Source organism: Clarias gariepinus, chromosome 1, assembly GCF_024256425.1.
Source record: "Clarias gariepinus isolate MV-2021 ecotype Netherlands chromosome 1, CGAR_prim_01v2, whole genome shotgun sequence".
Taxonomy (NCBI): domain Eukaryota; kingdom Metazoa; phylum Chordata; class Actinopteri; order Siluriformes; family Clariidae; genus Clarias; species Clarias gariepinus.
The window spans coordinates 30106628-30134585 of NC_071100.1; the positions used below are offsets into that span (position 1 = coordinate 30106628).

Here is a 27958-nt window from a genome sequence, read left to right on the forward strand (position 1 = left end):
ATGTTTATTGTTTAAATTGCAGTTTATACTTTGATAAGAAGTATAACAAGTGTGTATTGAGTGCTAACTTCCTTAGACAATTATTTTTATACCAGTAATAGTAATACTACTAATAGTATAGGGTATAAAGGTTTGTCAGCTTTCACATAAAGTGTTTAGTCTACATTTTCTAGACATAAATCTTACTTTAACATTAACCATTTCACTTAAGGTGGTCACTCAGTAACCATTCTCTTGTAAACACACACAGGCTGCAACGTTTTAACGGCATACAGTATCAGGCACTACAGTGGACACTGTTGCGTCACTTCACACGTAACAACCTAGAGGCCAGGAGGTGTAACTGCAACTAAGATTCATCAACCAATAAAACCAACACAGAAAAGTTAAACATGGCACTAAGTTCTAGCCATTCCCTCTATTCTAAAAAAAAAAAAAACATTGCAGAAATAATATTATTGTGTTTAAATCAAAAATTTATTTAATGTAAGGAATTTATTTATTTACTTTTTTTGTGCAGTTTAGTTTTATTGTGCGATAGTGACAGTGTAGACCAAGTTGCATCATGCATCTTTTGAAGAAAGATCTGATAATTAAAACACAAACATTGTATGCATTTAATAAATAAATAAATAAATAAATCTGGCCATGTCATCAGAGGAAAGTAAGATCCTTCTAGAGGAAAAATATGGTCATGTCATTCCTTACATATCCAAGAAAAAAAAATGTATTGGCCCTATGAGGATGGTCTTTATCTTGGTTTAATAGCAGATGCCATGCCATTCAGGAACCAGAAAATGCTAATAATTTCTCCTAAATCAGATGTTAAATACCCTTGAAAAAAAAATCTTCTATTCAGCCATAGACTCTAAATTTGAATTGATTGATGTTTTTTTTTATGCAAAAGACTAAATACCCTGCCTCGTGCCCTAAGTCTCCTCTGTAAAGCTCCAGGCCCCCAATGACTTTGTACACAGGATAAAATAGTATACAGTAGATGATGATAATCATGTAAAATAAAAACACACAGGGAAAAAAATCCTGTGTCAGTGTGTCATAATTCATGCAGGAAAATGGTAAAAGCATGCTTTAACTTAAATATTTAAATATTTTTTATTACCATGTAGTCAATTTACACTTTTTTCTGAAAATGTTGTCATACATAGACCTGGCTTGCAATTTCAATTCCAGTTCATTCCAAAGGTGGAGTTAATGGGGTTGAGGTCAGGGCTCAGTTCTTATTTTTCAAACAATCAAAAACAACAATAAAAACGTGATTATGTTTATTGTATGTGTGCTATTTTTTGCCAATATGATCCATTTTTTTTCTTTTTTGCTCAGTCATGTTTAAGTAGTTGCAATCCGACTGTACTGCAATCCTGAGCCCTGTGTATATTCTTCTAATTGTGTAAAAGCTGTATACAAATGTAAAAAAAAAAATAAAATTGGATTAAATTTATGTTTATAAAAAACAGCAAAACAAACAATGGCTTAAATGTTCTGAGCTTTAAGGGCTACCAGGTTTAGACAAATACTTTTGCCCATATATTATGTGAGCTATAATAGAAAGTCCTAATTAAACTCAAATCTATCTATTCAAGCACTCTGCAAAAGCAAAAATGATTTGGCCTCAAGTCTATTAGGAACGTCAAAGCAGTGTGAGAAAGCAGAAGTCTGTCAGCTGATCAGCCTTCAGCAGCTGCACCTTCAAAACATCAGGGAGAGAGAGAGAGAGAGAGCTGATAAGCTGGTACAGAACACGAGCACAGGACCAGAGGCTGACTCTGCTCTTTCATTCAGTTCTCATTATGGCTTGGAAATCTCCGTCATTCTTCTTAACTGCCGTGAGGGAGAAGTAAAAGAGCGGAAACGAGCAGTGCTGAGTGACCTACAGTAAGAGCCTCCCGCTTCACCGCACCGTTATTCAAGGTAGGATCCCGTCTCCATGGCAAACACCACAGCCATGTTCTTTTACAATAAATATCCGACAGGACAGGACAGGACAGGAGAGGACAGGAGAGGTTTATTCTAACACCAAACTTTCTCTGTGTTAGCAGATTTATGGTGATTATATCAATCTGAGAGGTACAATGGACGCAAATTCGCTGTTCATGAAGCAAGTTATGATATATAGATACACTAATCAATGGATTATACTGACTAATATTTTAAACATGTCTAAGACAAGACTTATGGTATGTCTCTGGGTATGTTACTTTTAAAACGTCTAGCATATATATATATATATATATATATATATATATATATATATATATATATATATATATAGACATTCTTCTGCCTATATTGTCATTAAGCTAAATTTTGGTACAGAATATAATCTTATATTACTTATCCAGTTTTATACCTGGTGTTTAAGAGAGCTTATCAGTGTTGGTGGACCTTGTCCTCACCTCAGGTCTATAAGACATCCGGAACAAGCAATCCTCAGCCCTTTTTCTGGAAGCCTTACCTGTTCACCTTCTGTTGTGTAATGCATTTCTTTCTTTCTTTCTTTCTTGATATATTTTTATACATAATAGGATGATGGGCAACTCATTGTAATATTATATGAAATCAGAAATTACTGTACAATTTACAAGTAATTTACAATTTTGTACAAGCTTCTATATATACTATATATAATCATGTTTTTAAATACTTATTATTCCTTGCATTAGTCTACATCTTTTAACCTAATCATTATTAACTGCAACAAAAGTCTGTAGATCTTTTTCATTTAATTGATTTATATATATATATATATATATTTTTGTAATACTTTATATGTCCACCTTTACTTACAGTCCTCCTTGGTATGGAGAATACCAGTGTTGCACAGGGGTCAGGTGGCGTAGTTGCCAGGTCATAATTTTATCATTTCACTTATCTCTTCTTTGGAAACTCTTGCATGATTTGGGCGCTGTGCTTTGGATTGTCATGCTGCTGAAGTATTTTTCTTCAGACAAGCTTCTGGAGACTGGGAGTCATCTTGTCAGGCAATATTTTGGTATATGTTTACAGCCATTCATGGTGCCATCCATAAATTCCATCTCCTCAACACCTTTTTTCACTCATGCAGCCTCATATCATCACACTTCCACCATGCATTCATTGTAGCAGTCATGGCCAGGTTCAAGCTAAACATGCTAAACCCAGTCTGAGCTGAACGAAGTCATCATGGTGTTATCTGACCAAAACTTTTGCACTTCCAGTAATTATCAGGCTTCTTTTCATGCTCTTAAGCAAGGCTTGTTGAAAGCAGTCCATAGAGAATGACAGTATGAAATGTCCTTTACAGTATCTGAACTGACACAGAAACTCTGATTTCCATAAATATCTCTTGTGGCAGGTCTAAGCCCTTTCTGTCTGTTTTTTTTAGGCTAGAATATCCAAAGGGAAACCCTACATGGTGTTTTATTTATTTTATTTTTTTAATATAAATAATTAGTGGTACCCTCTTTCTATACATTCTGATCACTGCTGCATTTGTTTTTTAAATGATCTTTCATCCTTTTCCATCTTTGTTGTACAATCAGCTCTTCGATTGGTTTGGCAAAAAAAAAAAAAAAAAAATCTTTAATTTTTTTTTTGTGAAGCTGCTTTGGGACAATGACCATTGTTAAAAGCGCTATATAAATAAAATTGAATTGAATTGAATTGAATTTGGCAAACCTTCTATTGATCCTTGATTCAGGCATGCATATAAAAACAGCTCTTACTATAGGTCCAAAATTTTAAAAACATTCTGGTGTTTGCAGGTCATTTTGTAACCATGTTCATGCAATTTTTAAGTTAACACAGACGTATTCAGTGCACGATACTTTTAATATAGTGTTTCTTACTGTTTCCGACTGTTCATAAGAGGGTAGCACGGTGGTCTAATTATTAGCATTGTCATGTCACACCTCCAGGGTTGGGGGGTTAAATCTCTTCTCCAATCTGTGTGCATGGACATTGCATATTCTCTTCATGCTTTGTGCGTTTCCTCCAGATGTTGTGTAGGCTGACTTGTATTTCCAAAATACCTAAAGTGTTTGATTGGAAGATGTATGTGCATGTGCCCTGGGGTGGGTAGGCACCCCTAGGATATTCCCTGCCTTGTGCTCCTTGGGATATATTCTAGGCTCCCAACAGCCCTACCCAGGATGACTGGTATAGAAAATGGATGAATGGATCTTCATAAAAGAAAATACTCTACTTGTCAACTTAAAAATACATTAAAACATTTTTATTAACATGTTTTGGAAAAACAGACATAGTAAGATGCATGCCAACAAAATTATACTCCCTTCTGTTGTATACGGTAAATAGGCCTAAACCAGCAGACTGAGTAGCATGTCTAATCTGTTATACAATGTAACTGTACTTTGAAGGACAACACAGATGAATAGAGTGCTTAGTAGATTTTTTTTCTCTCCTTCTTTTAGTATCTCTCTCAGAGTCCATTTGTTTACTCACTGGGAAAAAAGCCATTTAGTCAGGCCACTAATGGCTCCCTAATAGCCACCTGCAAGATCAAATAACAAGTGTGCATGTGGAACAAGGCCTTTACTGAAAGATTTTGTGTGTTTGTGTGTTTGTCTTGTGAATACTAAATATAATTTGTCTTCCCCCTCAGATGTCACCACATCAACCTCAGGCTAACCTGGACATAAACTGACTTCCATAAAACATTCGAATTTTATCAAAATTGACTGACAGCCATTAGAACCATTCGGAATCTCAGTCATCCTCCTTTTCTCCAATCACAGAACAAAATGGCCAACTATATTCCTGCCTCAACGCAAGAATCTTCCACAGAGGTTACCAATGGTAACCTGAAGGGAAATGGTTCTCAGGAGTCAATGAAACTAAAGAAAGAAATCTCCCTAATCAATGGTGTCTGCCTAATTGTGGGGAACATGATTGGTTCTGGAATCTTTGTCTCACCAAAGGGTGTGCTGATTTATAGCGCTTCCTATGGCTTATCATTGGTAGTGTGGACAGTTGGAGGTATTTTCTCAGTATTCGGGGCGCTGTGCTATGCCGAGCTGGGAACCACTATTACAAAGTCTGGAGCCAGTTATGCCTACATCCTGGAGGCCTTCGGAGGCTTTATGGCCTTCATTCGTCTGTGGACATCACTCCTCATCATTGAGCCAACCAGCCAGGCAGTGATAGCTATTACCTTTTCCAACTACATGGTGCAGCCGATCTTCCCGACATGTATTGCACCTTATGTGGCCAATCGCTTGTTAGCTGCAGCCTGCATATGTAAGTAGACACACCGTCTTTATGTGTTTCTTCATTGTTTGCTGGTGTCCGTCTGTTTCTCCAAAAAGAATTAGATAAGTCTGAGAATTTTTTTTTGTATTTTAGGTCACTATAGTCACTTGACATATAGTAACCTCTTGAAGTAATTCAGGAAATCTCAGAACTCTAGAATCAATGAGGAAATCAGAGCTGGGTATTTTAAAAGTTGTATACATCTCTGTTTTCACATATTTTGGTCATGTGTACAGTATATGTGAAAAAATATATATATTTTTTTTCTCCAGTAGTGGTGTCTCAGTGGTTGTTGAGTTCAAATTCTGCCACTGCAGGCTGTCACTACAAGGTCCTTGATCATCTGCTCAGCTAAATTTGCTTTGGATGCAAATGTAAATGTATCTTGAAAGAACGAATGGTTTTGAGAAGAGGAAGAATACATAGTCAAAAGGGTAGTGAAAAAACGTGATGATTGATCAGCCCAATGGAAAGGCACACGGTAGGAAAACGAAAAAGAGGAACAGAGGAATTGCAAGAGACTCAAGATAAAGTCTGTATGTGCTTTGGTCCTCGAGACAGTCTAGAGTATAAACTAGATTTCCTGACAGAATATTTGCTTATTCAACCTAAATTACGTAAATGAAAGTGAGTCATGCTAATACATGAATAGCATTTTAGTGGAAAGGAAAAGAAAGGAAAGGATTTACGTCATATGCATTTTACTTGGGCTGACAACAGACAAATGACTCACCCTGCAAATCTCACATGATTCTGTCTAATGTGATATTGGATTTCAGACAATATAATAAAAAAATCCCTGAAGCCATTACATATGTGTCATATTTTAGAAATAGTCCTATGGTTATGTTTAAGTCATTGAAGAGTACTCAAGGACAGAGGGTGTGGCCTTATGTGGATTATTAATTGCAAAAGTAAATTACAGTCTGCAGGTCTGCTATCTCAGGATAGTGTTTCAAGCAAGAGTTATCTTTGCTCTCTCTCTCTCTCTCTCTCTCTCTCTCTCTCTCTCTCTCATACACAGATAAGAGGTTGTTGTAGGGATGTGAATGTGCTGATAGCTGGAAGCTAAAGTCCTCCACATTAAGATTCCGACCCTTGCCCTAAAGATAGCTCAGCGCAGAAAGTAAGAAAGAAAGGAAATAAGAGAGTGAAAAAACAAAGCTGAGCTATCTCTAACATGTTTCTGCTCTCTCTCTCTCTCTCTCACTCCATCTCTCTTTCTTCCTCACTCCATCTCTCTCTCTCTCTCTCTCTCTCTCTCTTTCAGATTAAAACATTACTCATTACTGCTCAGTTTAAGTGCTTGCATCCCTAATTACCCAATGAACCTTTTTAACGTAAAACCATTAGGTCAGCTAGGTAGTTAATGTAGCAATCTGGAGATAAAGTTGTTGAATAATCCTGAATCAGATGGAGTTGGGATATAAATAGAGCATATGGTACATCTTTGTACTAATCATGCTTAAGTACACAGTAAAACGGATGATTGCTGCATATGATTGACTCATTAGATGGACCTTTTGCATACACATAGGAATAAACACTGATAACTTTAAAGAGAGATAAGATGGAGTAAGAAAAAACGATCGAAAGGACAGATATGCACATATGTAGTGTGTTATCATGAATTACACATAGAAGGTTCCTTTCTTTACGAAAAAAGAGGAAAAATGAAAGAGGGACTTTGTGAGTCAGTCAGTCAATATCAAGTCAAGTGATAGCTGAGAATCATAATACCTCTGGTCTGTTCCCATAAGATATTGTACTTGGAATACACTGACACACACATTCACAGGAATTGTCCCTCTACGTAAGTGCTGTGCTAACGATTTTTTTCGCTCACTGAAAAACCAGCAGGATTGCTGATGTCAGCGGGTCCACTTCCTTAGGACAGACAAACTGCTTTAGAGAAAAACACATATCCAAGCACACGACACACACTACATGCACATTATCTGTATGTATTACCCCCATTGTCACTATTCTTACACCAAGGAACAAATAGACACTAAGTCAGATAGGGGCTTTGTGACACTAACCTTTTTAAAGGTTAAATACCTGGATCAAAGATTGTAATATAATTAAATTATATATATATATTAAATACAAATAATCAGACATAACATTAAAAGCATTGATCAACGTATTACAGTGGCAATTGTCTGTATATATAGCGAACACTGCGTTTTCAAAATTGATATGTGGGAAGCAGGGGAAATGAGCAAGTGTAAGAATCTAAATGACTTTGACAAATTGTGATGGCTAGACGACTTGGACTTGGTCAGAGGATCTCCAAAAATGCAGGTCTTATAGGGTGTTCCTGGCACACCGCAGACTCGTCAGAGTGACCATACTGACTCCTGTCCACTGCTAAATGCACATAAAGTAAGCAGGCAAATTTCTTTTTTTTTTTTTTTTGCTGTTCGGTATTTCTTTGCTGATTGAGGTTGCCACCATTAAGGAATCCTCCTGTCAAGAAGGGGTGTACTTTGGTCAAATGTGTTACCATCCACAGGAATGCCAGGTGTTCTGTTCATCACATTCTTACCTCCTGTCCAAAGTACATCCTTTTAAGTGACAATCATTCATACACACACACACACACACACACACACACACACACACACACACACACACGCCATCCTTGTGATGAAAAAGAAAACATGATTGATTGGACCATGCGACCATGTGTTCAGGGGTGAACAGTAGTTATGGGAAGTTTGAATCATTTTAGTGACTTGGTTCTTTGAATCTCATTTCTCAAAATGAACGAAACCTCTTTTGAGTCATTTCGTTCATTTTGTTCTTTTGATCAGAAATAAAATAAAATGTTACATTTTCAATAAACAGATTCCCAACACATCTACATATACAAATTTTGGCTAGAGTTTCAGTGATGAAAATATTGCAATGCAGCAAAAGGACATGATGTTTATGATAAAGACAGAATGGGCAGCTCACCTCTCATATCTTCTAGTTTGAGGTCGTTCGTTCTTTTGAATGTATTGCACCGCATAGAGTCTATGGGAGTCACATGACAAAAGAACAGACGACTCGGACTAGAAGATTGGTTAAGGTTTTGCGATGATTTGATGTAGAAAATGAATGAATCACTCTCCGAGACTACTCATTCTTCTGAGTCATGTTAAAGTCTTGTTCAAAAAGAATGAACCGTTCATGAACGACCCATCACTAGTGAACAGGGGTGAGCATACTGTAGGAACTTTGACAGGTCTACACCTAGGCAGTCCCACAAACAGCAAGCTGTGATACACTGATTTTTTTCTAACAACTCTTTAGCCAGCATTAACTTTGTCAAAAATTTTAACTTCTGTGTAATTTGACCAGATGGGCTAGCGTTTGCTGTCAATGCACATGAGTGAGATTTTTTGTAAGTACAAACCACCACATACCAGGAACACCCATAAGACCTGCTGTTTTAGTTGTTTTAGTGTCTAATACAATTTGAGTGTCATGTCAAAGTCGCTTAGATGGTTACACACTTGCCCATTTTTCCTGCTTCCAACACATCAACTTTGAGAACTGACTGTTCTCTTGCTACCTAGTATACCCCACCCTTGAATGCATCTCAACATAATGTAATAATAAATGGCATGCATGTCATCTGGTTTTAATGATATGGCTGATCAGTGTATATAAAAATGAATTTCAGTGAGATACATTTTTATTCATTTCAATTACATTTTTTTACATTATTCTTGTAAAGCAACTATATAGTAAACATTTCTGTTTAAGCATATATTGAATGTATTGTAGCGTTTTTACGCCGAGAAGAATGCTGGAGAGACGAGTGAGCTTATTTGCTACCCAATGCAATGGCTGGGAGTACTTTATTTAGCACACAGCATGTAAGGCATGAGCAGCACCTTCACTCAGGAGCCTACATCCAATTCACCACTAGCTTGAACTGGAGCACATTTCACACGTCATACACTTCAACACACACACAACAGGGCCGAAGTCACTAACCCAAACACCTTTCCCCATCATGGTGAACACACCGACATTTCCGCAAAGCATGCTGGTCGTCAGCCGCCGCCCCGCCCACGCCACAGTATATTATATTGCTACTTCTGTGGTGTTCTTAAAAATATACCAGTACATAACATATTGGATGTATGTGATTTAATTATAAATAAAAATAATTTTTTAGGTTTGCTGACCTTTGTAAACTGTGCCTATGTGAAGTGGGGGACTCGTGTACAGGACTTCTTCACTTATGCGAAAGTCATCGCTCTCATTGCTGTTATCATCACAGGCCTGGTCAAGATATTCCAGGGTAGGAAAAGTATTCTCTTAATATAGTACTAATGTTACTACCTCACATTATTACTTGCATTTTTTGCACACATTATTGCTAATCTGTCACCGCGTGTTGTTTGTGTATATTTCAGGTTACACACAGAATTTCGAGGGGCTGTTTGAAGGCTCGACACAGGACCCTGGTGACGTGGCTCTGGCTCTGTACTCGGCCCTGTTTTCCTACTCGGGCTGGGACACCCTCAACTTTGTTACTGAGGAGATCAAAAACCCTGAGAGGTGAGACGAAATCTCTCCCAGGAGAAAACCACTCTCTAATTGTAAATGAGTTTTAAAGTCTATTCTATAATAGAAGCACGATTAGTACGAAAAATGTGAAAACAGAATGTAAAGAAGGAAATAGTTGAGACTTTGCTGTACAAGGAAGGGTATAAAAAGGGAGGATGTGCCCCCCTCTTTCAGTGGTTAGCTGACTGAGCATGAAATAAGCGGCAGGCATGTGACAATCTGCTGAGCATACGCTTGCCAGGGGTCCTAAGTTAATCATTTGATCTGAGGTCCTCTTTAATGTGTCCATTCACCCTTAAACTGGTTTCATGAGCCATGCTGGGTGCATTGTGCTAACAGGTAAGTATTTTAGACACTTGGCTTTAAGTCTTCCGGAAGGAGTTATAGCTACATTTTGTATTTGTGTCCAATAGATGGCACTGAAACCATGTCAACACCCTCTCTTGCCCCCTGGTGGGCAAATTTGTGTAATACAGGAACCTGCCACTGTCCATTGCCATCTCCATGCCCATCGTCACAGTGATCTATATCTTGACCAACGTGGCCTACTACACTGTTCTTCCAATCCCTGCTATTCTGGACAGCGATGCTGTAGCGGTGGTAAGTGCACTCCTTGGAACTGCCACACTTGACAATATAAGACTGTGATTCTTTAGCAGATAGATAATATTTTATGGGCATAGACGTCTTCCTATTTAAAAAGTCAGACTGTAGTTAAGAATAACAAAACTCTGGTTTGGTTTTGGAGGCTCAGTCCCGCCGATCTTTAATCCCTGCTCCAGATGGCCCAAAACCCCGATCTGGGTAAAACTTCTTTTGATTCATAATTTATCTTCTTTTTATTGTATGTTAAAAAGAGGCAGCAAGGTGGCTTAGTGGTCGCCTTGCACCTCCAGGTTCCGGGTTCGATTCCCACCTTGGGTCTTCCTGTGCTTGGTGGATTTCCTCCAGCTAGTCTGGTTACTTCCAACAGTCCAAAGACATGCAGACTAACTCGTGTTCACAAACTGCCTGTAGTGTGTAAATGAGCAAATGAGTGTGTGTATGTGTGCCCTGCGATGGACTGTCACCCTGTCCAGGGTGTACCCCGCCTTGTGCTTTAAGTCTCCCCGCAACACTGTATACGGGATAAAGCAGTATAGATAAAGAGTAAGTGAGCTAGTAAGAGTGTACGTTAACAGCCTTTAAATCCTTGTTGAACTTGTTACAATTTTTTGTCTATTAACTTATAGCCCACAAAAAATAAATAAAATAAATAAATAAATAGAATAGTGATAACAGGAGTGCAGCTTATTCACAGCACAGTGATAAAAGACAACGAACAGTTGAGAACCATTGAATTACTAGCATGGAAAATGTTCCATATATCATCAACTAATCACTTTAAAAAATGTATCATTATATTTAGACGTTTGCAGATAAAGTGTTTGGGATATTTAACTGGACAATCCCACTCGCTGTCGCATTGTCCTGCTTTGGAGGATTAAATGCATCTATTTTGGCTGCCTCGAGGTCAGTAGTGTGCAAATGCACCTTTGTATGATTATCATATATTGTAGTATTATCATCATGTGTCATTGTGTCTGATGTCTCATGTACATTTCATTCTCCAGACTGTTCTTCGTGGGCTCCAGAGAGGGCCACCTGCCTGACTACCTGTGCATGATTCACGTTAGCCGCTTCACCCCCATTCCCGCCCTGCTCTTCAATGTCAGTGTCTTAAACATCACCGTTTGTATGAGTGAGAGTGAGAGAGTTTGTTTGCATGTGCCTGTCCATTAATGCATCTTCACACTCATAACACACCACAGTTTGTCTGCGTATTTTTCCAGCTGTTGTATTTGTGATTTCGTCCTGGTTCCAGGTGCTACTGCTCTGTATTAATATCTGTAAGGAGACTGCTATAGACAAGGCACTTGTAAATCAATGTGCATTTGAGTAACAGTTGTGTGCTCTGCTGTGCTGACTGACAGGGTGCCATGGCTCTGGTGTACTTGTGTGTGGAGGACATCTTTAGGCTGATCAACTACTATAGCTTCAGCTATTGGTTCTTTGTTGGTCTGTCCATCCTGGGTCAGCTGTACCTGCGCTGGAAACAGCCAGACAGACCACGCCCACTGAAGGTATGCACAACATCTGACCTTGCTTGTGCCAAAGTGTATCACTGTTGATTTTTTTTTTCCATTCTGATTGATCAGAACGTGTTGATTCATTTTGCATGGTTGCAGCACTGTGCAGCACTATAACTAAATAATAAAAAAATAATTAGTTATTTAACAAATTAATTACAAATTAAAAACAGACGCTGGAGGATTTCCGTGGAGGAATGACTGATTATAATTGGGATTAACAGGAACTAAAGTTACCAGATATTCTAAGTTACATGCCATTGTATGGCATTATTAATAATTAACAACATTGTATTAGTCAGAAAATTGCTGTGGTCTAAGCAGAATATAAACACTGTGGTGCTGGTGGTGGTTTGTGGGTGCACTTTAATGTGGTATCAGTAACCTGCTTCACACCACCCCACTGCTGATTGTTTCCCTGTAACCTCAGTTCAGATTGTGCCTTATTCCTTGCTCATGATATGTCCAATATTTATACATCATTAAGAAATAACCCCATACTAATAGATTCTCTGAATAAAATATTAGACTTATGTTTTCTTTCTCACTTCCACAGCTCAGTATCATCTACCCGATTATTTTCTGCCTTTGCACCATTTTCCTTGTGGTGGTCCCGCTCTACAGCGACACCATCAACTCTCTGATTGGCATCGCAATTGCCCTATCAGGCGTCCCTGTCTACTTTCTGTGCTGCTATACACCGGCCTCCCGTAGACCACTGTGGCTTCGCAAATTTATCGGTGAGACTCACTTTACATAACTTACATGACATAAGAAAACTATTTCTTTCTTTTTTACTTAAACATATGCTTTTTCCTTTTTTCCCCCCAGCATCATCTGGTTTGCTGATTCAAAAGGTTTGCTATTGTGTACTTACTGAAATGGACACTGATGAAGGAAAAGTGCAGTAGAATGGGACTGCTAGACATTGCTCTATGGTACAGAGGTTTCCCCATGATGTAGTTAGAATGATTAAAACATAACACCCAGGAAGTCATCGGACTAATATACAGGCTCTTTGGATTCTGTTCTATGCAGATACCTGAATGCCCATACTTCTGGTGGGGGGGATAACTCATTACCTCTGAAAATAATTTATGTAGGCGTGTACATTCAAACTTTTTTTTTTTTTTTTCCCTATTTTTAAGTTCCTGGGATTTTTCAGCCCATTACATTTTAATACTAGTGTGCCCGGTTTACAGTCCATATTCTAAATCCTCTCCAATACTCTCCACCCATACAAATTATGTAGCTGTTTGTTGTATTGTTTGTATAGTAATGAGAACACTATGATCATACAACGACTTTCACAACATTGGGTTAATAGATTGGCTCATATCCTTAACAGACGTTATTAGTGATATGTTCATTGATGTGCAGCCAAAGATTATAACAGAACAAAACAGTCTGGACTGTTAACTGAAGGGCTTAAGTGGAAAAATGTGGAAAATTTAGCAAAAATGATGCTAAAGATATTGTTCGGATTTTATTTTTACACACTTTCCACTATAGCTCAAATAGGCTATGACATTTAATTATTGTACACTTAAAGCAAAACAATTAAACCAGTACCCTTAATATGCTTACTGAAGATCAATCACGAATTCATTCGCTGATAAGGGGGTATATATAATCTATATCCCTTTATAAATGGAATATGAAATGCTACGTATTTTATATTTTTCTAGTTCATTTACTGAAATATGTGCCGACAGCATAAGCACTGGATTATTTTGGTCAGTTGTTTAAGCAGCTGTATTTGGAGGTGAAACAGGGCTGAAAAAGAAGCTGAGTAAAAGATATAATTGATTACATAAAAATGCAAAGACAGCCTTTATAAAAAAATATATGATTTGCACTGAAGCTTGAGATTTGGATTTATTTACACCATATTTATGTGCAATGGATTTTAAATAAAAAGGTCTGTTAATCATGGGTCTGTTTTTACATTTAACTGACTTTTACAGGCAAAAAAGCCAAACAACAATGAGCTGTTACCCAGTCTGGTTCCTCTTTAATGGGTTAACATTTAGAGTGATCACTTTAACGCTTAAATTTTCCCCTCCTGAATAAATATATACAAATTTAAGTAAAAACTATCTGGGAGCTAGTGTTCAACCAATGGTTTCTTCCCAGGGCCTCTTCTTCCCACCCTTTTGCTCTGCTTGCTTGGGCCTGGATGAATTCTCTGTTGACATAGATGCAGACGCTTGCTGCATGGGATTTTGGGTAAAGGTCTGCCTCAGGGGACCTAAAAGAGAAATTGCATATATGAAAATTCATAAATAAACACATGCCCTCTAACACGCACACACCTTAATATAAAAGGCTCACCTTTTGCTGCAATGTCAAGGTGGTCCTTAATCCTCCTCTCTCTCTCCTGTAGCTGATGAGCCAGTTGGGCGTTCTTCCATCCTATGAGATACACAATAATATGAGAAACACAGCACATGCACTATGACACCAGTAGTTACTGTATATACGTAGCAATAAATTCCTGCTTAAATGAAAGCAACATAAAGATAGACTTTTTCCAATGACAACACATTTTACACTTCAAGACTTTTATACAATATTAAGGCTTTATAAAAAAAAAAGTTTATTACAAAGTTGAATACACTGGTCTAATTGCCATTTTAATTACACAATATGATAGTTACACTAAATGTTAGCTAGCTTGCCTGGTAAATGAAATAAGTTATCTTGATGCTTTCCAGCTTGCTCACAACCTTAATTATTATTATTATTATTATTATTTTTTTACAGGAAAACCATTATCTTAAAATACCTCACTTGTTATATTGATATAGTTTGGACACAGTTCCTAACTACATGGTGTTTCCTGGTTTTTATTTCATTCTACATTGTAAATCAATGCTCCCAAAATATCTGAGGTGCTCCTAATTGGGGATTTGGAATTGAGACTCTGCAGCAGAAGTAAGGTTTTGGTCTTGCTTTCTTCACGAGAGCCAGTTTCATTATGGTGATTGATGGGTTTTGCCCAGAAAATATGTATTCCAGAACAACTGACCTGTGTCTTAAAAATAACTGACTACTGTTGTAACATAACTACCCCATGCTATGTGTGTCATTTCATATTTTTTTGGGAAAAAAAGAAAAGCAAAAAAATATATATTTATTTCCAGAACATTATTATTTTAGAACTTAGAAAAGAACTCACAAAACAAAACAATAAAAAATTGAATTAAAAAGAATGACTTGTATATACCAGGGACACAAAAATGTATACACACTTTAACAGTTATCTGAATTATATGCCCTTTTTTTTTTAAATCAAATTAAATTATGGCAGCATTGTGTTGTATTATGTCTCCTCTAAATATGTCAGTAGTCACACCATTGTTGTTGCCATCATGTGACCATGATTTTTCATGCATATATTTTCCATGTTGAAGTGTGTATATGTTTTTCTGCGCCCCTCTGTATATAAACTGGCCCATTTGATGCTACATTCAAGTTTCTTAGTATTTTTTGGAAGATATAACTGTACATATTCAGGTAAGGACTTTATGCTCATCATGTACTTAGCCTGGAATCAATGAGCACATTAAAGTCAAATATCTACTGTTGGAGAAGTAACATCAGCTTGACTAACATGCTTAATACTGAGTTTAGATTGGTGTACGACTTAAGCACTGAGCATCCCTATACACTAAAGTAAGATCAAAGTGCAGGCTGTAAAAGTAATAAGTAGAATGTGGGGAAAAATGGCAGGGACAGAAAAATTATTTAAATATAGAAGAAAGAAATAGAAGTTGTACCTTTCCTGACACTCTGAACAAAACCATCACTGGGAGGCAGAGCTGAGGGAGGGTGAGTGATGCGCACTGGGATGTTAAGCTTGTCTCTAACTGCTGGATGCCTCAGTAAGGCAACCTGACCCAGCGAAAAGAGATTCGAGGTCATCCAGTATGTAAACACTGCCTAGAAAAGAAAACACACCCAGATGGAGTTAAACCCACAGGAAAAGAGAGTGCATGTAACTACAGGAGAACATTGAGAGACAGAATAAAAAGGAAGCAAGAGTCTCACCGTGGGGAAATTAATAGTCATTGGTAAGATGATAAACGGCATAATTCTGAAGACAGTCTTCATTGCTCGCAGGTTGGGGTTGTCTACACCGGACTCTGCTCCCAACTTAAAGGTGAAAAAAAAAAAAAAAAAAAAAAAGCTTCAGAGGAGGCTAACATGAACTTAACACATTAAATATGTAGAATCAGCTATGCATCTATTAAAATTAAGTTCATAATAAGACCATTGGTTGTATAGTACCTCCAGAATGGCAAACATAGTCCCTGTGACAGCAAGTGGAAGGATGTAAAAGGGATCTGCTGCTGTTAGGTCTGTAAACCACCACAAGCCACCAGTCTGCATGCTGGGCACAGGAGCGTAGGCCATCTTACGCAAGGCGATGAAAAAAGAAATGAAGACTGGTGCCTAAAAAGAAAAAAGAAAATTGTATATAAAAAAATATATAAGAATGATACAAGTCTGCCAGGGAATAACATTTACAGTAAGCACTAGCAATTCTATACTGACCTGCACCAAAGGAACCAGGAACCCCCGCAAAGGGTTAACATCGTGCTTCTTCTGGAACAACATCATGTCTGAATATGCCTTTGAGACTGAAAAAAGTAATGTAAAATTTAAAAACCGAACACTACTTTCTACACTCATGTAAATGAAATAGAACATTCAGATAACAAATACTAATGATGCTCCTGACTTGTGCATTTATCAAACACTCTTAAGGGATTAAAATCAGAAAATATACAGTGGTTTAAACATATTATATACTGACATTCAAACTTGTTGCCACTCTGCTTGGCCTCATTCATGCGAGTTGTGAGCTTGGTCATCTCTGGCAGGACATTGTTCAGCTTAGCTGCCTCTCTTTGGCCCTTTACAATGACCGGGAACACTGCACAGCGGGCTATGATGGTGCCTGTACACAAGAGTTAACAAGAACCAATCAATTATCAGCAATTCTAAATACTATTAGTGATTACTCAACACAAATAAAATCATCAATTGCTACATTGCAATTTAGTAAAATGCATTTTATACAAAAGGTTTAGACTTTTCCTTAAATTGGCACCTTGTGTAACAAAGTAAGAACTAAATATGCATAAAATAAAACAGCCTTAAAAAATGCATTCACTTTCCATCCCTCAAAAAAAAAAAAAAAAAAAAAACCTTACCTGCAACAATAGCACCCCACCACGGCAGTCCAATGCTGACATGCATGAATTCCAAAATATTCTGAATTAGGCCTACAGGTGTATGGCTGCCCAGACCTAATTCTGTCAGGCTGAGGTCTGCTCCTGCCCCCTGCAGGACATCCATTGCCAGCACAGGAGCTTCTGTCATTTCTGTGACTGGCTGTGTGATTCCTGGGGTCAGATCAGGAGCAGTAACCGATTCTGAAGCAGATACTGGAACAGACACTGACGCAATTCCTGTAACAGATTCTGTTTTAACTATGTGGGCAGCTTCTCCGACAGTTTCTGGGGAAGATAATGAGATTTCTGCTGTTGAACTGGTAGCAGGCATCGCTCCATCTGCTGTCTGAAAAGGTGTATGAAATAAAAATAGAATTAAGAATGAACATTTCAGAAAATACCATGAAAATCAGAGCACAATCAATATAAAAAAAAAATGTCAGCAGTTGTTTATTGTGATTAAGGTTTGGATCTTAATATATCCAAGAAGGCCAACACACCTGTGAGCTGTTCTGGCGGACTGCCACGGCACTGACCAGGTATAACCGCCCATGATTGTGACGTCCCAACAGAGCCTGAACAAAAGAACCTCCACTTCCTCTAATTGTGCTAAGATGTGATCTGTGCACAACAAACTGATAAAGAGAAGTAAAGTAAACAGCATGTTAATTACATATTAATTACAGAACTTGTTTATATTTTGATTTACTTTACTAGAGCAAAAGCAAATTGGGATTATCAAAGAGGTTTCCAGGTACATAACATTGACCTCACACTGAAGGAGCTTTAGTGAATTTCATCTTTTTACCATTCTACCATCAATGAATGTTAGACACCACTTTGGCCAAAGCCTAGACTAATTAAACGCACACCACAGATCTGGTTGCTTTGCCAAATGTCCTCCCTTAGACGCCTTTAAACCTGGCAGTAGAATTTGCTATTGACGATAAGGACCGTAGGGATGAATTTCCCATGCACAATGCCACAACAGACGAGAAAAATTGTAAGCATGCACGTGGTCAAGCTGCGGACCTGCCTCCCATTTTCCGGCATGGAGATGATGGGCTCTTCAACAGTAAAGACTGTTGCTTTATCTCAGAGTCATATTTATACACCCAAGTTTTGTCACCGCTAATGATCCTCGACATGAAGGACAGTTCATCCACGGCACACTAAGGATGTTCTTGGCAGACTTCGAAACACAAGGTTTCTTCTGCTCCTAGGGTCAGCAGTCTGAGGATGAACTTGGCAGGAACACAGCACATGCTCAAAGTACACGTTAGGATTGTCTGGACTGTTCCATGATACACCAACAATGACAGTTATGTTGTGGATTGTTTTCCCGAAAAACATCATGCACAAGTTGCCAAATGGATTCGACATTTAGCTTGTTGAAGGTCTTTCTGATCTCTCATCATCTCGTCAGATCTCTCATCAGATTTGCCTAGTTTTACACAGAATTTCATGTTTGCTCTTTGTTCTAACTTTCTGTCCAGGATGAAATCGCAGATATGGTTATGCACGTAATCAGAATTGCACCAGTTGTACAGCTCTCGATGTCATTTGGCACACTGACTTATGAAGGTTGGTGCACCTGGTGACTGTGCATGCAGCCTTGTGCTGCCATCTGTTGGCATGTTACAAAACTATTTCTCAAAACTTTTTGATACCACCTTGTAAATAAAACAATAAAAACACATTACAACCTGTACTGAAACAGATAGACAGAAAGACAAGATTTGCTTAATTGGTAACTCACTATCTAAATAGTTATCACTATTGCTGATTCAAGATTACTTAGTCAGTCTCACTCACACACACACACACACACACACACTCACACAGACTTTATGTGCTTTCTCCTGCATACATTTCTACAGGTTTAACTTGGCTTGTCTCATTTTGCTGAGTTAGGCTATAACAATAGCACAGCCCTGTGTGTTAAGGGTTCACATTAGCTAGTTAGCTACTGCTGACACATCTAAGAGTCAATTATCCTGTCAAATAATTATATACTTTGATCAAACACACGAGCTAGCAATAACACATGATTTAATGATTTAATAAGCGCGTGTGATTATCAGGCTAGCTAGACAGCGTCAGACCAGAGCGAAATACAAACTGCTCTCTTTAGTTTATAAAGTGCACTAGACACAGTGCAGACGTCACACTAAACTACCCTGCGTAGTGCACCAACATAGGCAGCAGGGACCGTTTTTGGGATCCCGCCGATGACTTTGAAACGAGCTCGCTAGACATGTGCAAAAGTGTAAACCCATCAAACAGAAACCACCCAAAACACAAACAAGAGATTATCATGTAAGCAAAATAACAAACCCCGTTCCGTGTCCATGCCGCGGGTATTGTGGAAATACAGCCTGTGGCCGTTTGTTTAAAGAAACTAGTCGTTAAACGGCTAGAGACCACTTTCCCCCTGAGCGCAGCCATGTTGGAATGAAGATGAAAGCGCGAGTCGACGGCGAGCCGGAGAGGACACGGTCCGGGTAAAGATTTGCGCTTGCGCGGAATTGAAATCTGACTCGTCGTCCTCAGTCATTACTGTCAGCTTAGAGATGTAAAAAAGTGATATGACCGTCGTGATATCTCATAGCGGTGTATTATATGGACGTTCTTCCGACGTTGAAGTAAGTTGTGAAATTTAAAAACTTCTAGCTCAAAAATGTCAACGCCGGGTGAAGAGGACAGAAACTCCGAGGATGCTGCACCTATAGGATCGTTCCGTAACTTAAGTAGGTTTGTTATTTATTTCACTAAATGGTTTCACTTCCTGTTGTCCTAATCCTCAATAAACAAACATAAATGTAAATATAATAGATATTAATTTAGAAATACATTATTATACAGCTACAAAATATATTTATAAACAAAAGCAAAACTGAAAGTAAGTGGCTTCCTGTGAAAATAAACAACTTCCTTCACATACTGTACATACTTATGAAATGGTTCTTATGGATAGGTAAGATTTTTAAAGTTTTCTACTTCAAAAAGTTTTCTACTTTAAAAATCTTATTTTATAAGAGTATACCTAACTTTAAATTAGATAGATAGATAGATAGATAGATAGATATTTCATTTATCCCAGTGAGAAATTGTATCTCTGCAGCAGCCAGTTCACAGAGATTATACAACAGGTAAGCAACAGGCAAAATTGCAGTCAGGAAAAGATAAAAAATAAATAAATTATAAAGTAAAAATGGTGTCAAATAACACAAATATACTGCTTTTATTTACAAGTGCAGGATGATTGTATTTACAGACGGGAACAAAACTGTACATAAGTCACACAAAAACGTTGAAATAGAAATAGTGACAATGAACCAGCAAGTTTAAATATTAATAAAAGAAAGAATGGAATGAATGAAAGATGTGACAATAGTCGAAAACAGAATGTATATGAGCCTATTTATAGTGATGTAAGAGAAAGAGATCCCTCTCCTGACACAGAGCAGAGTTACTGTAAAGTCTAACTGCAGTTGCCAGAAAAGATTTCCTGTAGCGTTTCCTATAGGCAGAGTATTCTCTTACTGAAAGGGCTCCGCTGTTTAGCTAGTACAGTAGGTTGTGGAGAGGATGTGAGGTGTTCTCCTTGATGGTTAACAGTTTCTATAGGATGACATGTTTGTATTACATAGGTTTACAAATTTGGACATTAACTATATCATTCCTTATGGATGTTTTTTCACACAAAATGTGATTTTTCATCAAACACATTTCTAAAATTGTATTTCTCAAATAATGCAGAAATTTCAAGTGGTGGACAGGACAAGAAGTCTGATGTCTCACCTGAACAAACTGGTGAGTGCTATACACAATTAATCTAAACACAAACAGGTGACCTTTACTGTGCTATACAATAAATGACCAATTACTGAATTCTTGTTTACCAGCTGTTTTATCCTGTGGCCATCAAATGCCATCGGATTACTTGATTTCATGGTGCAAGTACTGTCTTAAAAAGGTACGTCCGTTTAGATTTTTAAAATGTGAAGCTGGTGAATGAAAATTTGGTATGATTTCCAATACACATGGCATATATTTATTCAGCACATTATTTTATGTGTAAATACATACTATATGTATTAAAATATTCTAAATTTGCCCTATTTTTTCCTATTTTGTAGAAGAAAACGGAATTTACTTGTCCAAGATTTGATGAGTACAAGAAAGGCATATGTGGCATGAAATTCTCCTACGAGGCTTTGTGCCATTCAGTGCAACTAACACCCTCGCTGAAGGAATTCTTTGAAGAGAGACTTGGAGCGTTAACTGCAGCAAGATACTGTGAATTTAAAGCTGTAAGAATACTGTTTGTCTACACTGCAAAATATCGCTTAAAATATTTCTGTAAAAAAAGTTGTGGAGTACAAGACTCTGTAATGACAAGAAATGAGAGTAAAGTAAATCAGAGCAAATTACTTTACAATTTATGTTAATTTAGTTTTTTTTCTCAACTTTTATTTTCTCCGAATAAATCATCTTGTAATTCATAACAATCAGTGTCCAGGATGCGAGTCGTATGTAGAGAGAGCTGATCAGAAGAACCTGTGTGTTCGCTGTACCGTGTGCACTGCCAAGAATGGACGCTCGTTTGAGTTTTGCTGGAACTGCAGGCAGAAATGGAAAGGAGCAGTGCAAAATACTGTGCTCTGTGGCTACCCTGACTGCAGCAAGACAGAGGTAATATTGCTCAAATGTAGACTTTTACCATTGAAAATTAAAGTTGATAGCATACTAAAATAAAAACTATTATCGTAAAAGTGTGTCATAAACACTAATCTATACTATATGCCATTATAAACAACTTTCTTTTTGTTGTTGTTGTTGTTTTCAGACTTCTCAAACAATGAGAGATTTGCCAAAGTTGTGCCAACCTGGATTCAAAGAACAAAAGCTTCAGAAAGAGGAGGTACTTCTTTATCTTGTTGCTCATTAATGATAAAGAATACATTAATGTGTATAGTACAATCACAATATTCATTGTGCAAACTTGTGCTTCTTTTGTTCCAGATCTATACAACAATGGAGAAATCCAGTGACCGAAAGCGACTGGCTATGATCATCAACAATGTTGAATTCAGAAATAGCCGGTATAATCGTAGGGGAGCAGAGAAGGATGAAAAGAGTATGGTGACTCTGCTTGATGCTTTGGGTTATGATGTAATCATACTAAATGACCTGTCTGCAGAGGTTTGTTTATAAAATAATTGTTTGATTGTTGTAAAGTCCCCATTAAATGTAATACAGCAAAACCTCGAATTGCGAGTAACGCTGTTTGCGAATGTTACACAAGACGAGCAAAGATTTTTAATAAATTTTGACTTAGAAAACAAACAGGTCTTGGTTTCCAAGTACCGTGTATCTTGTATCAAGCATGCGCTTCTTGTTTTGATGCCGAGCGTCACGTGATCACAACTGAGCCAATGTTTTTTCTCTCTCTTGTACTATTACACTGTGACCATGTAAAACATATTTTATTTTGTGTTTGTATGCGTGTGTGTACAGCGCGCTTGTAAAACAAAAGCAAGTCTCATTAGAGAGTTTAAAGATCCATTTTCTCTCACTGTATCAGCCTGCTTTTTGTGTCTGTGTGCGCCCGCGTAATTGGACACACACACACACAGACCCCTCCTACTATTGCCTTTACAGACATACACACTCTTTCTCTCTGCTCTACACAGAAACACAGAAAAAGAGATTTCTTGTTTATTTTTCCGATAAAACAGTGTTTCCGTCGTGTGCGCGCGTGTGTGAAAAGAGTGGAGGATGGGTAACTGTGTAAGATGAGAAGGGGGAGGGGAGGGGCTCCTTACTTTAGCTTCACACACACACACACACATGCACAGTGTCTGCGCGCAAAAACGGAAACACTTATCTGTTGGGATTTATTTTTACTTTTTTCAAAGATAAAGTGCAGGTTAATTTGTTTTATTTTTACTTTATATTTTGTGTTAATTATTTTTATGTATTTATTTTTTTGGGCTATGGAACGAATAATTTGAGTTTCCATTATTTCTTATGGGAAACTGTTGTTTTGAAATATGAGCCCGCTTCCGGAACAAATTATGCTCGTAATCCAAGGTTCCACTGTATTTTCCTCGCAACAACTCCCAGTATTTAACAGAATCACATACCAGAGAATTTAATATTCTGTAAAGAATAAAACAGAATGTGAGAACATTGATGTTAAGGAAAACTAATTTAACAAAACCTTGATTTTCTTATGAAGGCACTCCTGTAACAGTACATCCAGTCACGTTGCATTATTCCTATACCGGAGCAATTTGTCAGTGATTGAATTATCTTTTAATTAATGTTTCATCAGTTTATAGTTACATTTAATTAAAGGTCTGAAACATTTTGTTATCTCTTACAATTTCATAGCTATAAACAGTAATTTTTTTCCACCAGTATATTATTGATGTTTAACACACAACAATAAGGCAAAGAATATGCATCCAGTTATGTCAGTGAGAAACTATGACGCCTCTGGATGTTTCAACACACCCCACTTACTGCAATTACAACCCTGCTGTGCTTTATTTTTGTATAGCAACATTAACGTTTGTATCTTTATTCAATGCCAATCAGAAGTCAGCAGTGCAGTGGTGTAAGTATATTATAACCCTGAGCAGTTATATGTCTGTTTTATGGAATTTTACAGAGCATGGAGGCTGCCTTGAGAGACTTCTCGCACCATGATGAACACAGATATTCAGACAGCACATTTTGTGTCATAATGTCCCATGGTGGACTTGACGGGATTTATGGCATCAATATTGCTGAAAATGACGATGACATTTTGCCTGTGGACAAAATCTTCCACTATCTCCGTTCCGAGAACTGTCCTGGACTAACAGACAAGCCGAAAATCATTCTGATTCAGGCATGCAGAGGAGGTACAGAAACGTAAAGGATTACAGCATCATTCAAGTATTTAGTGCTGTAAATAGTTTTATTGAATTTTGCATTGGATAGAATTAACACCGCTAAACATTTTACAGATAAAGAAGGCCATGTGTGGGTGTGTGACAGTGTAAAGTCCACTAAAGGAATAAAACAACACCGTGAGAAAGATTTTGCCTGCTTCAGATCCTGTACACCAGGTGTTACACACTCACTGTCATTGTACCTTTTATTTAAGGGGTTTTCTTCATGAAGTTCAAGCATATTTGTATCATTTACAAGAAAATATTAACCACATTTCTATTACAGACACAGTATCCATCAGAAATACAGGCACTGGGTCAATCTTTATTCAAAGTCTTGTGAAAATCTTTACTGAACATGCTCATGAGGACGACATAGTGGAAATGTTTAGGAAGGTATGTTTGTGTAAACAACAAATGATGAATATTTCACAAAGCAATTTCCAAAACTTCCAAAGTATACAGTAACACATGCCTGATTGTCAATTTACCAACAGACCCAATCTAGGCTTGAAAAAGCAGCAAAGACAGAAGATTTTCCTTATCAAATGCCAAGTTTGGACAGAACCACCCTTGTAAAGAAATTCTACCTGTTTCCTGGACTTTGACACAAGCATATGGTTACTTCCACATATTCAGGAATTAGTCTTTATACAACCTATAAATAAAAAAAAAACAGATGGAATTACACTTCACAAATCTGTACACAAATCTGTATCTGAATAAATCAAAAGTGTTACAGTTAATTATTAGTGTTATTGGTCTGTGTTTGCAAAAAATACAAGAAAAAGTAAGTCACAATAATTCAACAATATTTTGAATATGTTTTCTTTACTGTCAGAATTCAGTAGGCTGTTTTATTGGTTATTTTGATATGCCATTGCTCACAGTGTAGCTATCTGACTTCTATTCATGGAGTAAATAAAATCAAAATAATAAATGTTATTACCTAATAGTGCATGTACAGTCGGGCAAAAAAGTATTTAGTCAGCCACCAATTGTGCAAGTTCTCCCACTTAAAAAGATGAGAGAGGCCTGTAATTTTTATCATAGGTATACCTCAACTATAAAAGACAAAATACGAAGAAAAAAAATCCAGAAAATCACATTGTAGGATTTTAAATGAACATTTCTTGGTAAAATAGGTATTTGGTCACCTACAAAAAAGCAAGGTTACTAGCTCTCACAGACCTGTAACTTCTTCTCTAAGAGGCTTCTCTGTCCTCCACTCGTTACCTGTATTAATGGCATCTGTTTGAACTCATTATCAGTATAAAAGACACCTGTCCACAACCTTACACAGTCACAGTCCTGCACCAGGCTGGGAAGACTGAACCTGCAATAGGTAAGCAGTTTGGTGTGAAGAAATCAACTATGGGAGCAATTATTAGAAAATGGAAGACATACAAGACCACTGATAATCTCCCTCAATCTGGGATCAAATCTCACTCTGTGGGGTCAAAATGGTCACAAGAACTGTGAGCAAAAATCCCAGAACCACATGGGAGGACCTAGTAAATGACCTGCAGAGAGCAGGGACCAAAGTAACAAAGGCTACCATAAGTAACACACTGCGCCGCCAGGGACTCAAATCCTGCAGTGCCAGACATGACCCCCTGCTTAAGCCAGTACATGTACAGGCCCGCTGAAGTTTGAAGCATTTGGGTGATCCAGAAGAGGATAAATTGGAGAATTTCATATGGTCAGATGGAACCTAAAATAGAACCTCATGTTTAAAGGAGAAAGAATGCCGAGTTGCATCCAAAGACTACCATACCTATTGTGAAGCATGGGGGTGGACACATCATCCTTTGGGGTTGTTTTTCTGCAAAGGCACCAGGAAGACTGATCTGTGTAAAGGAAATAATGAATGGGACCATGTATCGTGAGATTTTGAGTGAAAACCTCGTTCCATTAGTAAGGACATTGAAGATAAAACGTGGCTGGGTCTTTTAGCATGACAATGATCCCAAACACACCACCCAGGCAATGAAGGAGTGGCTTCGTAAGAAGCATTTCAAGGTCCTGGAGTGGCCTAGCCAGTCTCCACATCTCAACCCCATAGAAAATTTTTGGAGGGAGTTGAAAGTCTGTCTTGCCCGGCGACAGCCTCAAATCATCAACAAGAATGGTCCACCATAATTTGCAAATACATTCTTTAAAAATCCTACAATGTGATTTTCTGGATTTATTTTTCTTATTTTGTCTCTCATAGTTGAGGTATACCCATGATAAAAATTACAGGCCTCTCAACTTTTTAAGTGGGAGAACTTGCACAATTGGTGGCTGAATAAATACTATTTTACCCCACTGTACTTGAATGCTTTCTGTTAGCTCTTGATTGAGTTTTATTTTATTTTTAATTTTATATTTAATTTTTTTTCTTACTTAGTCAAATTTACCTTCTGTTTTCCTTTTTATATTTATTTCCTATTCATTGTCTATATTTTAAGGTCACGGGCAGTTCACTGCATATCGTACTGTGTATGACTGTGTATGTGACAAATAAAATTTGAATTTGAATTTGATTTTTTCCTATAAACATCAAATCCCAAATTAAAATTTTAAGGTTAATTTTATTTTATAAACCATGTTAAATAAGAAAAATTATTGTAGGGCCTAGCAGGGAAATGTGACCTGGTCAAAAGAGGCTTTCACCAACCCCGACCTCAAATGGTGCGAATCAGTAAAACAACTTTCTTGCACATGAGAGAAGCAGTTATACATCCCCACTCAAATGATGTAAGTCAGCAAGTGGCCCTCTTAAATGAGGAAGAAGCTAGTTACACAACCCTCCGGCAGTTGCTGACCACCCAGAAGGCGTTTTCTGCTTCATCTCTTGGCCCCAGAACAGAGAACATACAATGCTTTAGGGACACATAGAATGTTAATCAGTTAAAGTATGCCAGTAGGGCAAATATAAAATTATATGTATGTGCTTATATAGAATGTGTGATATCTTTGTGTTGTGTTCAGGGACAGCGGCAGCATGTGGCAGGGCTTACAAGCCATCACCAACTACAGGACATCATCACCTGCCTGTGACGGTGACGGCTCCCTCCCAGATGCGCTGAACAACTTCTACGCTCGGTTCCACAGGCAGTACGACGTGGCAGCGAGGAAGACCACCCCTCCTCCGAATGACCAGGTGCTGCATTCGCAAAGCCACCAGCATTGTGGCTGATCGGACACACCCCTCTTACACAAACTTCACACTCCTGCAATCTGGAAAAAGGTACCAAAGCATTCGGGCACACACATCCAGACTGTGCAACAGCTTTTTTCTTCAAGCCATCCGTCTCCTCAACAAAAAGGGACTGAACTGATAAACACACACACACACACACACACACAAACATTATCATTTAGCTTAACTCAACTACCTCAAAACATAAGGACTGAACCTGCACCAACCTGTAAATGCTCTTGTTTTGCACAATATTCATTACTGGATTATTTTTGCACTAACTTCTTAATTCTTGCTGCTACTTTAAGGAACGTTTACTGGTTCTGCACTACCTCAGCTCATTACCTCGTCATGGTTGGGGGATTGAATCTTGCTCTTAGGCTCTCTGTGTGTGTGCATGCACAGTGTGCATGTTTAACTCAGTTTCTTAGCCCCCTGTTTAGGACATGGCAATTGTGAAGAATGTGCACTTTACCAAAAAAAAAAAAAAAAGGCCACTGTGACACCTAAACTCTGAGGAGTGGAGACTGGGCTATCCTTGGCTCCTCAATTTACACTGGATTTTTTACAATTTACAATTGTATTTACAATTTATCACTGAGGTCTGAACAA

At 37.8% G+C, this 27958-nt stretch overlaps 3 protein-coding genes across 4 annotated transcripts; 2 read left to right on the plus strand and 1 right to left on the minus strand.

Annotated features, from left to right (window-relative positions):
* The first annotated feature begins 1713 nt into the window (after positions 1–1713).
* On the plus strand, positions 1714–13904 carry slc7a7 (solute carrier family 7 member 7). Of its 2 annotated transcripts, none has more exons than XM_053491925.1 (10): positions 1714–1929; positions 4622–5256; positions 9446–9571; positions 9687–9831; positions 10317–10440; positions 11249–11352; positions 11454–11550; positions 11814–11963; positions 12526–12709; positions 12801–13904. In XM_053491925.1, exons 2-10 carry the CDS (start codon positions 4761–4763, stop codon positions 12878–12880), a joined length of 1506 nt encoding a protein of 501 aa, XP_053347900.1. In that variant the 5' UTR covers positions 1714–1929; positions 4622–4760; the 3' UTR covers positions 12881–13904. The 2 variants fall into 2 exon arrangements, with proteins under 2 accessions (XP_053347900.1, XP_053347905.1); XM_053491930.1 differs by having other exon boundaries at positions 4755–5256.
* Positions 13839–19678, minus strand: oxa1l (OXA1L mitochondrial inner membrane protein). The gene is made up of 10 exons (XM_053491936.1): positions 19550–19678; positions 17713–17847; positions 17192–17558; positions 16792–16935; positions 16530–16615; positions 16263–16427; positions 16023–16127; positions 15752–15914; positions 14304–14384; positions 13839–14220 (listed from the first exon to the last, which is right to left on the minus strand). The coding sequence occupies exons 1-10, from the start codon at positions 19658–19660 to the stop codon at positions 14084–14086; spliced, it is 1494 nt and encodes a 497-aa protein (XP_053347911.1). The 5' UTR covers positions 19661–19678; the 3' UTR covers positions 13839–14083.
* Positions 19679–19827: 149 nt separating this feature from the next.
* On the plus strand, positions 19828–25218 carry casp23 (caspase 23, apoptosis-related cysteine peptidase). Its single transcript, XM_053491944.1, has 11 exons — positions 19828–19962; positions 20975–21028; positions 21121–21191; positions 21355–21528; positions 21731–21910; positions 22065–22139; positions 22241–22420; positions 23895–24129; positions 24235–24336; positions 24446–24555; positions 24657–25218. Exons 1-11 carry the CDS (start codon positions 19893–19895, stop codon positions 24765–24767), a joined length of 1362 nt encoding a protein of 453 aa, XP_053347919.1. The 5' UTR covers positions 19828–19892; the 3' UTR covers positions 24768–25218.
* Positions 25219–27958: the final 2740 nt, after the last annotated feature.